This window comes from Hippichthys cyanospilos, chromosome 2 (genome assembly GCF_059441005.1).
Source record: "Hippichthys cyanospilos isolate Australia breed blue-spotted pipefish chromosome 2, RoL_Hcya_1.0, whole genome shotgun sequence".
Lineage (NCBI taxonomy): Eukaryota > Metazoa > Chordata > Actinopteri > Syngnathiformes > Syngnathidae > Hippichthys > Hippichthys cyanospilos.
Window position 1 is genome coordinate 33,849,926 of NC_142370.1, and position 15,133 is coordinate 33,865,058.

Below are 15,133 nucleotides of genomic sequence, written 5' to 3' on the forward strand. Positions count from 1 at the left end.
GCAAATAGGTTTCAAAATAGGGTTTTAAATTAGCGTTAAAGGTTCACAGTAGGCTTTCAATAGAGTTTGTACAAAAAAAAAATAGATTTTGAAATGGGTTGGCATTTCATAGCGCGGTTTTAAACTATACTTTGGGTTTCAAAACAGTGTTTTAAAGTCAGGTTAGGGTTTCAAATAAAGGTCTAAACAAGGGTTAGGATTTCAAAGTAAGGGTACAAACTAGGCTTGGGGTTTCTACAGTATATGGATTTCAAACTAGAGGAAGGGTTTCAAATTGAGGTTTAAAACTATGGTTTAAAACTCGGGTTATGGATTTAGAGTAAGCTTCAAATAGGGTTTCAGATTAGGGTTTGGGTTTAAAGTAGGGTTTCAACAAAAAGTTTGCATGAAAATGAATAGATTTTGAAATGGGTTAGCATTTGAAAGTAGGGTTTTAAACTGGTTTTAAAGTCAGGTTAGGGTTTGGTTTAGTAAGTTCTAAGCAAGGGTTAGGGTTTCAAAGTAAGGGTCCCAGATAGGGTTAGGGTTTGAAAATGGGTTTCATACTAGAGATAGGGTTTTAAAACAGGGTTTAACAATGATGTAGGGTTTTGAACTACTGTTGGGGCTTCAAAATAGGGTTTTAAATTGTAGTTGGGCTCCAAAGTAGGCTTTCACATTAGAGTTAGGGTTTCCAAGTAGGGTTTCAATAAAGAGTTTCTATGAAAATAAATAGATTTTGAAATGGGTTAGCCTTCCATAGTAGGGTTTTAAACTATGGTTAAGGTTTCAACAAAGGGTTTTAAAGTCAGGTTAGGGTTTGGTTCAGTAAGATCTAAGCAAGGGTTAGGGTTTCAAAGTAACGGTCCCAGCTAGGATTAGGGTTTGAAAATGGGTTTCATACTAGAGCTAGGGTTTCAAAAGAGGCTTTAACAATGACGTAGGGTTTTGAACTACTGTTGGGGCTTCAAAATAGGGTTTTAAATTGTAGTCGGGCTCCAAAGCAGGCTTTCAAATTAAAATTAGGGTTCAAAGTAGGTTTTCAATGAAGAGTTTGTATGAAAATTAATAGATTTCGAAATGGATTAGCATTTCAAAGTAGGGTTTTAAACTATAGTTGAGGTTTCAACACAGGGTTTTAAAGTCAGGTTAGGGTTTGGTTCAGTAAGATCTAAGCAAGGGTTAGGGTTTCAAAGTAAAGGTCCCAGCTAGGGTTAGGGTTTGAAAACGGGTTTCATACTAGAGATAGGGTTTCAAAACAGGGTTTAACAATGACGTAGGGTTTTGAACTACTAGGGTTCAAAGTAGGGTTTCAATAAAGAGTTTGTATGAAAATAAATAGATTTTGAAATGGGTTAGCATTTCAAAGTAGGGTTTTAAACTATAGTTGAGGTTTCAACACAGGGTTTTAAAGTCAGGTCAGGGTTAGGTTCACTAAGATTTAAGCAACGGTTAGGGTTTCAAAGTAAGGGTCGCAGCTAGTGTTAGGGTTTCAAAATGGGTTTCATACTGCAGATAGGGTTTCAAAACAGGGTTTAACAATACCGTAGGGGTTTGAACTGCTGTTGGGGCTTCAAAATAGGCTTTTAAATTGTAGTTGGGCATCAAAGTAGGCTTTCAATATTTGGGTTTCAAAGTAAGGTCTAAACAAGGTTTAAGGTTTTGAACTAAGGGTATAAGGCAGGCTTCGGGTCTCAAAATGCATTTCAAACTAGAGTTACGGTTTCAAAACAGGGTTTAAAAATAGTGTAGGGCTTTAAACTAGGGTTTTAACTATTAACGTAAGGTTAGAGTTCCAAAGTAAGGTCTTGAAACAAGGGTTAGGGTTTCAAAGTAAGCATACAAGCTAGGCTTAGGGTTTCAAATAAGAGTTAGGGAGGGTTAGGGCTCAAAGTAAGGTTTTGATATAGAGTTCCTATCAAAAACAGACTGTCAAATGGGTTAGGGTTCACACTAGGTTTAGGGTTTCAAAATAGGGTTTAAAAAATCCATAGTTTTTTTTGGTTTGAGACTTCATAGTAAGGTTTAAAATAAGGTTTCAAAATTAAAGCTAGGGTTCAAAGAAAGATTTCTTATTACGTTTTAATTTAAAAAGCAAATTCACTAATGGTATTAGTATTTCAAAATATTTTTTATTATTTTTAATTAATTTTTTCAGAATGGGTGTTCAAACTGTTCTTAGGGATTCAATCTAGAGTTAGGGTTTCAAAACGAGGGTTAAAACAAGCGTTGCTTTTGCAAGATAGGGTTTAAAACTAGGGTTCGAGTTTTAAAGTAAGATTCAAACTACGTTTTTTTAACTAGAGATAGGGTTATAATACAGGCTTTAAACCTCGTGTTATACAAAAATAGGGTTTTAAACTAGGGTTGGGGCTTCAAAATGGAGTTTCAAATTAGTGAGGCTTCATTTTCTCATGATTAGAATTCACATAACCAATTCTAACCGTTCAAACTTCAACGTACAGTAGCTGGTAATCTTGCCTTAATCGTGGTTAAAATGTGTGATGGGCAAAATGAAGCTTCATGATGCACTTTTGGTACTAGATGACATTTTTGGTACAAAGAGGCAGAAAACATCACAAGAAGCTTCATTTGTCCACCAATAATATCCTCTAATGTCTTTAAACAAAGAGTACCGGCTAAGCTGAAGTTTGAACGATTTGAACAACTCAATAGACGTGGATATAGCAAGTGGTTCATGAGGCTTCATTTGGCAATAACTCCAATGAACTAAAGGCTTGTTGGCTGAAAAAGCTAATTAAGAAGTAGTGACTTTTGGAGATGTACAAAAGTTTTATTATTTGAAGATGGGGGTACAATTGAATGAAGGTGTCAGTTCTTTGGCTGGTAGCAAACATGCCAGCAAATTGAGTTCTTTTTTTTGTGTGCAAACTAATGTGAGATAAATCACTGAAATTGTGTGCATGTGTTTTTTTCTTTTTTCCACATCTGTGTGTTAAGTGCAGTTGGAAGGTTTCTCTGTCAATGAGGTTTGAACATGCACTGTCCCCCGACATGCTTCTAGTGCTACCATGGATGCATTTGGAATTTACAAGGGCCCACAAATTCCCTTCGGAAGTGAAAACAAAACAATGCTGTTGCAAAATTGGACTGTATAGAATCTATACAGTGTTCGAACTCCAGTCCTCGAGGGCCGGCATCCTGCATATTTTCCGGTTTTCTTTCCCCAACACACCTGACTCAAATAATTAGCTCATTAGCAAGCTCTGCGGGAGCTTCGAAATGATCCCAATCATTTGAATCAGGTGTTTTTGTGGGAACGGGTTTGAAAACATGAAGGATACCGGCCCTCCAGGACTGGAGTTCCACACCTGTGGTATAGATCATGGATTAATTCTAACAAAATCTCCCACTCTTGGACACAAATTGTCATTCAAAAATCATTTCGGACCGTCGCCGGGCGTTTGAGTCCCAATTAAGTGATATCATGTGTTAACGTGAGGCGTAAAGTGTGAAATTTCCCGAACGGCGTTGCGAAACCATTTGTTTTGAGCCTTAAAAGGTACGAAAGCATCGCTTGTGTTAATGTCCCAACAAAGACAGTGTTCCAAGAGTAAATTGTGTCCACGTTCGGTAGTAAATCATTGTCCGTCGATCAGAATCAAGAGCAACACAGATTTGAGGGTGGAGAGACCATTTTGGCCGTTTTTTTTCGCCAAGCGGGGCGAAGGCGGGCAGAGCTACTTGAGTCCGGGCCATCCCCTCTCCCCGCAAGACGCCTCGCCGGTGAAGGACAGGGGCGAAGGAGCGTAAAGGTCCGAGTCCGTGTCGGATTCGCCCTCGGCGAGAAACGGCCTCACCTTGGCGCAGAGCGGGGGCGGGGCTCCGCTTTGGGTCCCTCCCGCCGTTCCTCCCCCTCCGCCGGAGCCCGGGAAAAAAGAGGCCCCGAAAAAGTCTTCCTTGGCCTGAGAGATGCTGAAACCACTGAAGGAGCGTTCCAGCTCCTCGTGGTCCACGGACGGAATGGAGAGGGACGTGTCGCTCCCGGCGTTGGTGACGTCCTGCGGCCGCCGCCTCTGCCTCCGGTGTCGCCTCCTGCTCAGGGATCCGCTGTCTTGGCTGGAGCGGTCGTGGAGCGGGGCGGGCGGAGGGGGGAGGCGGAAGAGTCGGGGGGAGTCGCCGCCGCCCACGGGCGAAGGGGTGTCGGCCACGCTGCTGTTCCAGGCCGGCTGGCTGACGGGGTGCTGCAGCTGGTGCTGCCACGAGGTAGAAGGCCGACTGCGACTGGCGGACGGGGAGGCCGCCGAAACCGCGTCCGAGGAGGGCTCCTTCGGCCCCGCCGAGCCGTCGGTGCACGGGATGTCCTTGATCGCCCCTTCCTCCTTGACCATCTCCTCCTTCTCCTTGTTATCCACCGGGCTGTGATAAGGCGGCGCCGGGTACGCTTCTTTGGAGTTGAAAAAGGCCTCTGTCTCGGAGCGGGGGATGCCCATGCGCTGAATGTACGCGTGGACCAGAAAATCCAGCTTTCTGTCCATGCAGACCACCTGCAGAGCACACAAAAGCAAGATAAAAGCAACTAGAGTTAGGGTTCAAAGTGGGCTTTCAATAAAGAGTTTGGGTTAGGGTTTCAAAGTGAGGGTCCCAGCTAGAGTTAGGGTTTCAAAATGAGTTTCGTACTAGTTATAGGGTTTCAAAACAGGGTTTAATAATAGCGTAGGGTTTTGAACTACTGTTGGGGCTTCAAAATAGGGTTTTAAATTGGAGTTGGGCTTCAAAGTAGGCTTTTAATATTTGGGTTTCAAAGTAAGGTCTAAACAAGGTTTAAGGTATTGAACTAAGGGTATAAGTCCGGCTTCGGGTCTCAAAATTCAAACTAGAGTTACGGTCTCCAAACATGGTTTAAAAATATCGAAGGGTTTTAAACTAGGGTCTTAACTATTAACGTCAGATTGGAGTTTTAAAGTGAGGTCTTTAAACAAGGGTTAGGGTTTAGGACCAGAAAATCCAGCTTTCTGTGCATGCAGACCACTTGCAGAGCACACAAAGGCAAGATGGACCCTCTTATTTTTTGCTACGTTTCCCCTCAGGAAAAAGGAGCACCGCCTACCACTGCGGTGACAATAAATAAGATTATTACCTTCTAAAAACTGGATTGAATTAAAATGATATCTTTTCAACATTAACAAAAGAAAAATAAACGATGAATCAACAATGTTAACGTTACTATTTACATCGCGTCTACAGGTTAGCACGAAACTAATAAAAAGCCTTAATGCGCATCAAAGTGCCTGAAATGAAAATAAGACAATCCTTATTGAAACCTTGCGTGGTATTTTGTCCAATCCTTTGATCTTTACAATAAAGGTATTCCGCATCAAAGGAAAGCAATGGAAAAAGACTCTAGGGAGCTGAAATTTCACCCACACGGCAACAACATGGCACAAGCTCTTAATTATCAAACGAGCAGGCGTGTGCCATCCCTTGGCTAAAATACTGCTGGAATAATGTGGAAGAAAAATGGTCAAAATGCCGCAAAAAGACTTAAACGAGCAACATTTTTGATCGACTGAACCTTATGATGCTGTAGAAAAAATAATCAATAAAAATTAATATCTGGAACATAAACACAGCATAGCTGAATATCTCAAATATTTTAACCTGAATAAAAAGGTATAAAACTTTATGCCTATTGTCCATTATGATTAATGTCAAAAAAGTCATAACACCCAAACAGATGTTTACATTGAGAGCAAAAGTGCACCACCTGCTGCTGCGGGTGTGCAATTACAACTAACTGGTACCATCCAACCCAAGATGCCATCCTCACCTGTTTCTCAACCTTGACCAGACGTCCCATCATGCTCGGGTCCTCCGTGGCCTCTGTCTCACCTTTTGAACTTTTACCCACTATTTGGTCAACTCTGGTGTTAGAAAACGTCACATCCGGGGTTACAAATACTGCCGCAGTACAGTTATGTAACATATATTACGGTAAAAGGTCGTTTGTGGAATTTCTGCTCTTCAAGAAGTAAAACGTTGCTGGATTAGGTACCTCCAAGTTTGGTAAGAATTTTGAAAGTGTTTTGCAAAACCTTTGCTGATATTTGTTGATGGAAAACTCCACAAAGACCTTTACAAAAGACAACAAGTGACTTCCTTTTTTATGGTAAATATTTGAAAACATTCCGCTGATGTTGTCATGCTAACAATGAATATACAGGTGAAAATAACTTGAAATTACAGTGGAACCTCTCAATTCAGATTCAGAATTGAACTTGCTGTGACGGCGGGAAAAGGAAAGTGGCGATAAGCTAAAGCAATAAAAGTTATCAATCGTAAAAGAAAAAAAGCTACTGTTTGTCAACTCAAGTGTCCATCGCTAACTTTACGCTTTCTTCTTGTTCTTGAGTTGTTGGGTATCGGAAAATAAAGGTCAATCCCGTCCTGAAGTGGACGCGGATTGGTTGTGCTCGGCGTCACGTGATTGGCCCTCGTTGTGGGTGTGAGCGCAGGAGGAAGACATGAAAATGGAAGAGCGTATGAGCAGATCAGATGAATTGAACTTTAGAATCACCCCAACAGTACATTTGATGAAGCTCTCTGAGCTCAAGTTTAGCCTACCGCATCAATGCGAAGCGCCCAGCCGCAGCTGATGAAAAGAAAAAAAGATGCTAATGTAGAGATCGACAGCGAAATTTAACATTTGAGCAAATCTGTGAAGGACAAGTAGACGATTTTTGCTTTTTAATCTCGACGTTTGAAACAAAAGTTGGCATCTTGGGACTAGTCTCACATACGGCAAAAAGTTACACTTGAATCAAAGACAATAAATGACGATCCAAAATTAAATTAATAAAAAAAGAACTATTGTGGAGGGTTTCTCTCACATTAAGTGCAATCAGCAGATTAATGATTGATAACGTTTTTAAATGCAACTAAAATAAAGCGACGCAGAACTAAATTGAGGTTCCACTGTAGGTGAAAATGAAGTGAGCATTTCCAAAATGTATGTTTTGATTTCAGATGTGTATACATGCATAACATATAGAACAAGATACACCAGTTGCTTATGTGGTGAGTGAGAAAATGGTTTCCTATCCCAAAATGCAATATGACGCATTCAACATGTTCTCATATGAATTTTGCAGGAATTTGTGCAAAAAATATATAAATAAAATGAGTAGTCTCCCTAATCTTGAGTGTTCAATTATATAAAATAATATTTTAACGTAAAAAATGACAGAAAAAAAACAAAAAAAATAACAATTTTAAATTGGATTTATACAAAAATCACACAAATGTGTATCAGCATCATACTGCACTAAATAAATATGAGAACATGGTTTTGCTTGATGATTTATGATCTCATGCATCATCATTTTATCCTGAAGGTGTGGGGCTTTTTTTTTTCTCTCTGTCTCTCCAGTTTGACACCAAGCAAAAGACCCCCATCTGAGTGAGGCACAATCACATGACTCAACATTAAATCCCATACATATTCATCCTTAGTTTTACTATGTGTTTGCGTACTGTATTTTCCGCACTATAAGGCGCACCGGATTATAAGGCGCACCTTCAATGAATGGCCTATTTTAAAACTGGTTTCATATATAGGCACATAAAGGATTATAAGGCGCATAGGATAGAAGCTACAGTAATGGCTGGGGTTGTGTTAGGTATCCGCTAGCTGGAGCTGCGCTAAAGGGAATGTCACCAAAACAATCAGATAAGTCAGTCAAACGTTAATAATTGACATCAGAAATTAAGAATAAAGATGTTTTGTGGAAAAGAATTTAAAAAAAATACTGTTTTACATCCAAATACTGTTTGGGTTAGGGGCCAAAACAAATCAAGAGTTTAAGTCCCTGGTTACGAAAAACTCAGGTTACAAAATGTCTCTATGAGGGAACTTTGTCTCTTGTTGAAAATCCTTTTCTCTTGAATGGCTAGTTTGCTGTTGCGTCCGATGTTAGCATCATTAGCACGTCGTTAGCACATTAGCAAGAAAGCTGAATGACAGAACACACAGGAAGAACTTCACATGACCTTAAACCTAAACTTAAGTAAACTTAGATGCTCGAAATGATCTAAAAATAAATATTGCTACTGCGGACGAATAGATTATGTCTAGATGACTGGAAATGTAAAATAAAAATGTCCATATAAAACAACCTAAACAAAGTTCTCTTCAATACACAAGCGCCATATCTAGGCAAAAGAATAAAGTACATTTATATTATTAGCTGCTACAATTGCTATTATTAAATTAAAGGGTTTTGGAGAGTTTTTTGGGGGGGGCTTGGAACGGATTAAGCATCTTATATGGAAAAGTGACCTCAACTTACAAAAAAAAAAAATCGCATAATGAAATTACTTCTTGAACGAATTAATTTTGTACAACTATAATTATCATTCTATTCAATATTAATCTTAAATTTATTTGTCAAATTATAACTGAAAACCTTGAACTACTGTTTTGATGATTTAAAAGTAATTTCTGGATAAAAAAAAAAATAAAGTGCTTTCTTTTACAAAACTTCAATTTTTGCGCCTTATAAGTTGCTTCAGAATTGGAGCATATTTAGCATATCAACATTTCAAACAGGTTGATTTAAAAGTTTTAACAATAAAATACATTCATCATGAGGTAAAAACGGAAGACTTTACATGGCGATGAAGTGATTTTATTTTCCCATCCCCCAAAAATGAAAACTCGCGATTCATGCGCCATACCGTATGAAGCGCACCGGATTATGAACCGCGAGAAAATCAAGGCTTTTAGTTTGCACCTTCTGGTGAGGAAAATACAGCATATTCTTGATATAAATGAAGCAAAAGTGGCTTGAGCTCAGACAAGGGTCTTTCCGTCAAAACTATCAAAATAATTTAGCATATCGACCAACTGCTTCAACAATGCTTGCAAAATGTTCACTACAAGTCTATTGACCTAACCTAGGACCTTCAGAGGACTTCTTATGGCGAGGTGTTGATGGGGGAGGGGCCCCAACAATCATATCTATCCTGGCAAGGCACACAGAGACGAGATGAGCGCAAACCACAAATGAAGCCAAACCAAAACTCCGCGCTCAATATATTATGGACACAAAAGGCATATGGTGAGACAGTTAAGATATATATATATATGTATTAGTGTTAACATTTTTTTCACATGTATGAAATTAATAAACTAAACAAATATCAACGTACCAATGTTCTAATTTTCTGTCTGATTTTGAAATGTCTGACTGTATTTGAATGCACATACTGTACGTCTCGTTTCCTCACTTCACTGGTTAGGGGAAATCTTTACGGTGAGATATGGAGCTGATTTTTTTTGCAGGTTAATCACACCTTTTTTTTTTAAACAAACAATATCATTGCACTATTATTATTAATATCGTTTTTATTGTCACAGTTAATAATGTCCAATGTTTCGACGTTCGATTTTTCTGTCCGAGTTTGAAATGTCTGACTGCAATCGAATGCACCGCTCGTCTCGTTCTCACTTCGGCAGCCAGCGGAGACTTTTATCGTTCGATGACAGCGTAACTGCGTGGCCCTTAATCAGCGATGGAATCCGATTCGTTTTTCTATGAAGAAAAGGCTCGCGTCTTGTACGGAAAATGACTGATGCCTTAAACAGCATGTTAGAATCTGAGATCGAAGTGAGTGAATTGTACCTTTGGCCATGTCACTAATGCAGTGTTTTTCAACTAGATTTTTCCAGGCCCCCCCCTAGAAAAGAGAAAACTTTTTGCGCCCCCCCAGTCGATGCACTGACTATAAATAAGATTATTATTGATGAAAATCGTTTAAGCATACCTACACATGTATCCCTTTTACCATTAACAGAAAAACGCAATATAAATCAACTTTTAACGACAATTATTTTTATCACGTTTACAGCTTAGTCTAAAACGGAAAAAAAGAAGCACCAAAGTGCTTGAAATTAAAAGAAAATGATGAAAATTATTACTTTATTGCAATTACATTCCACTTGACAAAAACAATCCTTTTTCCTGGCATCACCTCGCGCCCCCCCGGGGGGGCCCGCCCCACTATTTGAGAAGCACTGCACTAATGCGAAGAACTGAATACAGCACATGTCTGCTTAATGGAACAGGCAAAATGGCTTATGAGCACATGTGTGTATACAGTAAACAACACTATCATCTTTGCTTTGGAAACATACTCATTCTGCTTTACATCGCATGAGCCGTCTTGGGGACATTGGGCCTCTGCAATGTGAGGATTATTCCATTTGCCTTTTCCAGTGAAGTACAGTGTGCTTGCCTGGATTGCAGGTTCTTGATGCGGGTCAGCATGTCCAAGTGACCCGCAGAGTACTGCTCAATCACGTCCATGACATCATACGGTCGCAGGCTCTCCTTGAATCTTCTCTTTGACACGAGGAAGGTCATGACGCTGAGGGACGACACGTACCGTAAATTTCGGACTGTAAGCCATACCGGTTTACAGTATGAGGAAAATTTGAGCAAAAAATTACAACAATTTTTGCTGTACTAAGCCGCACCAGACTATAAGCCACAGGGTGAAATTTCAGCTCCCTGGTGTCTTTGTTCAATCCGTTCCTATTGATGTGAACACAGTGGACCGCCAGTTTATGACGTCCCCGCCTTGCGTTTATTCACTTCACTTTATTTTTCGTCCCCTCTTTACAGCATTTTTTCCACTTTACGACATGCACAATTGTCACGACCTACGGGGTTGGCTGTGTTTATGTTGTTTTGCCTCCCTCCTCAGGCATTTTTAGGTAATTGTTCTTAGTTTCTGCTCATGTCAAACTCTTTGCGCTGCAACGCTTCACTAAGATGCTGGTCTGCTATTGGTCGGTGTCACTGAGATTTTGTCTCTAAGATGGCGACATGCTAAAGGCTTAATCCTAGTTTTGGTGTTTACGACACCGTATTAATTGTGCATTTTAGTGCTTAATTCAAACTTAAATTGGTTAGCCATGGGTCCCAGGATTGATACTGATGTTAAAAAAAAGTCGAAGACGATTAGTACGGAAACGAAGATGGAAATAATCACGGATTACGAAGAAAGCTAGGCTAGGCTAGGCTAGGCTACCCTCGCTAGAGAACATGGCGGAAACTAGCTCAAGTAAAACTCACTCAAAGGTAAATACAATTTCAGTTTTCCTTTTAAATATATTTATTTATGTTATTTAATTGTATATGTGTATATTATAAATAAGTAGCACTTACTATACTATTTTGTTACCAATTTTTAATATGTATATACAATTATGATATTTTTACCAGAGGTTTTACACGCATTAGCTAATTAGCATAGGTTCCTATTGCCCGCCATACGATGATTTCGCCTTAGGATCCCAACCCTAGAACGGAATTATTTCATATAGCGGGGTCCACTGTACCTTTGATGTCAAGTAAAAAGGATTGAACAAAATATGACACAAAGGTTAAAAGGTTGGCAGTGGATGAGTTAAAAAAAAAAAAAGAATAAGAGGTAAGAAATTTAAAAGATGGTGCTTTACAATGAACCCGATGAATATTAACCAAAGAGCTGCTATGGAAAATTCTACAGTGGGCACATCACATCACCAGACCCAAAATCAATCGAACACGCTTACCATATTCCTCGTATTGCGACCCTTAACCCTGGCGGCAATTCTTGAGCGAGAAACTCACAGTGACAGCTCTTATCGTCGCCCACGTCTTCTGGAAAGCTCGCTTCTACGAAACAAAACAAAAAAACGATAGTTTAGAAAAAAAAAAAGACAAATTTGGCTTGCTCCGCTACCTGTGTCAAGAGAAGCGAAGCAACGCTGCCGCTTTTGTCTTCGACGGAAAAATAAATGACAAGAAATCAACAGCGCGCTTGTGAGCGACATTTGTGAAACGGAAGAAAATCAGCGCAGCATCAAAGGATAGTAGATGGCGTGAAGCTTGGTTCAAACCTTTGACAAATATTTCGAAATTCATGATTCAATTCAGCTGAGTCAGGAGCTGGGGTTTTGATGGACTTTATGGCAGTCAGGCAAAGGTCTCTTGACTTGACCTCTGTTGACCGACGCTATAGTGAGGATTTCATGCAGAAAGGCGACTCGGGCAATTTGAAGGCATTTTTCCCTTTTGTTTTCACATCACTTGACTTGAACCCACTGTTGACGAGTGATTGGGAAAATGAAGCCTCATGAAGCATTTGTGTTTTTTTTTTTCCTCTTGTTTGGTTGAATGATAAAGGCTAGTGCGTTACATTTCCATTGCATCTTAAAACCAACAGCGCCATCTATAGGAGCAAAAAAAAAAAAAAAAAAATCACAAGTGCTTCATGAGGCTTCATTTACCCATCACTACCTTCCACTATCAAAAATAATTTGATCACTTAATTAGGAGATTTTTTGATGGCTACAGATCCCAAAGAAAAGGTCAAACAATCAAATCCTAAAAGGGGTTCATGTCAAGTGAAAAATTAAAAAAAAAATAATCACTGCAATTTTCAGCATGCATGGTTTTCCAATCGATGAAGCTCGTCTTGACCCCATAAAAGCCAACCAAAAAATATCCCAATGTCTTACTTATTAAACCTTCAATTGCTGCAAGGAGAGAGAAAGAAAAGACATGGAAAACAATTCATTATGAATTCTCGTCAGTAACAGACAAAATGCTTGAATCGCTTCTTGATCGGTTACTAAATAAACGATCATTCGTTTGAATGATTTCCCAGATTACGGGCGACAAAGTGATAAAAAAAGCGATCCTTTTTCTCGCCTATTCGGAGCTGACTTGCATGCCACTGATTGATGATATCAGAGGATAAGAGCCTTTCAAAAAATTTGAGATTTGAATCCCAAAACGATACGGCGTTCACCCTCAACAATGGCAGTTACGATTCTGGAGTGGCGGCCGCTAAACAAATGGCGAGGAAACACGTTATTGTGCTCATGAAAGAAATGCTGTGGCATCTAGCATATAGGAACGTGACCGAGAAAAATCCATTTTTTCCACACCACAGAACAGCACGTGAATACTATCGGGCCAGCCGATAATACATTTTGCACACAAACGTCTGCGCTGCAATGCCTGCGTGACAAAGCACCTGCCGAACAAAAGATGCTCGATTCCGAATATTGGCTGGTAATTCCATTAGCGCTCCCTGATTACTTATTGACCTACTACAAGTGCCTTCAAGCAGGCTCCTTTTTTTTTTTTTTTTTTACCAGAAAATCACCATCACTGGGCCAAGCCTGTAACTGCTATCAATGATTTTACTCTTTGAAAAGATAGCAAAAAATCTCCATGTCATTGACCATGCACAGTATTCAAAATTACAATATTATTTTGTTTCTCTCAAGTATTTGTTCAACACGGGGGTGCCTTGAGAGTTTAATTCAATCCATGACCATGCTTGTAACTTTCAACACTCGTTTTTCAAATCGTGTTTTCAATTATCCATTACACAATCCATAACACAGAGGTCTGTTGGACCAGTACCGGTCCGAGGATCAACTGGTATTAGGCCGCATGGGCCACACCTGCAATAATGAAGTATGAACTAGCCAGATTCTTCGACTCATTTTGGTCACCTGAGTACCAAAATTTCACCCTCAAAAAAGTTCAAATGAGTAAGGAGCGGAGATCTTTGGGAAGGGAAAAAGACCCAGTCAAGAGACAGGTAACGAGCCTACAACATCAAAGTAAAAAAAGCTTTGAACAGCCAATACCGGGCATCTTACTTGAAATAATGATTTCTCATGTTTTGTACTCCTAGCGCTAGTTTGTAGGCAAAAACGCCCCACAAAGTGACAAGCAATGGATTTTCTACTTTTTTTTTACCGAACCAGATGAACTCACAAATGGCGAGAACCTCAAAAGTATGTTCGAGACTTCTGACATTGCATCTGTGTGAAGAGAGAAACAACCTGAGGGCTTCCATTAGTTTGTCGTTAATGGTGAGTCCATATTTTATGTCCGCGATAAAAAAACGGTTTAACGATTGCGTGGTGATAAAAAGGTTGGGGACCCCTGAAAGAACAGCCCTACAGATATACATAGACCCGAAGTAGAAGTCACAACAACTCTCTCAAAAAATGACATCACCTGCGCTCAAGGTTCTGTTAACGACCAATAATGGCTGGTCATGTGACTTTTATGAGCCGAACCATGATTGATTGGTCGGTACCTGAGCCTTCACCTCGTGATGTCTTTTTTTAATCGACAGCAAGCAAAAAAACAGACAAAAAAAAGTGTTTTTAAAATCATACGTGAAAAATAATTTGGTTTGAAATTATGTCAGTCCCAAATAAGGAATTTTACATTTTAATTTAGGAGTTCCAACATTTAATGCTATTGATTTGTTTATATTTCTTTTCTAATATTTTCTATTTTTTTTCCTCCCAGCTTTTTTACAGTTGAAGACAACTTGTAACTTTGGTACTTTAGCCAGAAGTCAAATCAGTATTTCGCGGGCCACATAAAATGATGCGGCGGGCCGGATCTGGCCCCCGAGCCTCGGGTTTGACACCCGTGGACTAGAAGGTCAAAAAATGGCTACCGAAAGTGTTTTTTGTAAACCAAATATATACGGAACGTACTGTTCGTATATATGAGATGTTTTACCCTCTGAGTTCTGTCGTGAGGAGCCGCCTCGGACTCTGAACGAATGCTTGGGCCCTCGGTTCTTCTCCGTAAAGCTCCAGCTTTTGGAGACCTTCCCGGGGCTCACCTCGGGACCATCTTCCAGCCCCGGGGACTGGTCTTTCCCTTTGGCCAACGGAGCCTTGGAAGGACTGGGGAACACCTTGTCCTTCAAGCTCGCCTTCCGACTAGGAGGACCAAGTCAACATACGGTGAGCCTTTGTGAAAATAATTGCACGCCATCTTTACCTCACAATATACGTCTCTTAATCTGCTGGTGTGTTTGAATGTCAAACATCTTGCTCCGGTGTGCCGCTTACCTCAAAAGAACCTACAGCAGTGGAAGCCATTTCCGTATGGGAACATAGTGGAGCATTCAGCAGGTCAGGCAAGCGGCAGGAAGCTACAAGCAAGCATGCATGGGAAGCAAAGTGGCATCTTCAAAGGATGAGCGGTGCCGTCTTTTTTCATATGCATTAAGAACAACACAAATCATGCCAGAAAGAAAAATCAAAAATCATCAATGGCCCTTGTGAGAAGAAGACAAAAAGAATCCGTCAGAAGGT

General features: G+C 40.0%; 1 protein-coding gene across 5 annotated transcripts in view; it reads right to left on the minus strand.

Moving 5' to 3' along the window:
- Positions 1–2,771: 2,771 nt before the first annotated feature.
- The window catches only part of kcnq2a (potassium voltage-gated channel, KQT-like subfamily, member 2a), a 30,161-nt gene continuing 17,799 nt past the window's right edge, over positions 2,772–15,133 (minus strand). For 2 of the 5 annotated variants that reach the window (XM_088407792.1, XM_088407796.1), the window contains 7 exons: positions 14,550–14,755; positions 12,509–12,526; positions 11,561–11,663; positions 10,237–10,368; positions 8,896–8,964; positions 5,771–5,864; positions 2,772–4,487 (listed from right to left, as the gene is read on the minus strand). In XM_088407792.1, coding sequence (XP_088263918.1) covers positions 3,681–4,487; positions 5,771–5,864; positions 8,896–8,964; positions 10,237–10,368; positions 11,561–11,663; positions 12,509–12,526; positions 14,550–14,755 — 1,429 coding nt within the window. In that variant the 3' untranslated portion in view covers positions 2,772–3,680. The remainder of the gene's footprint in view (positions 4,488–5,770; positions 5,865–8,895; positions 8,965–10,236; positions 10,369–11,560; positions 11,664–12,508; positions 12,527–14,549; positions 14,756–15,133) is intronic. The other 3 variants (XM_088407797.1, XM_088407794.1, XM_088407793.1) reach the window with 2 other exon arrangements.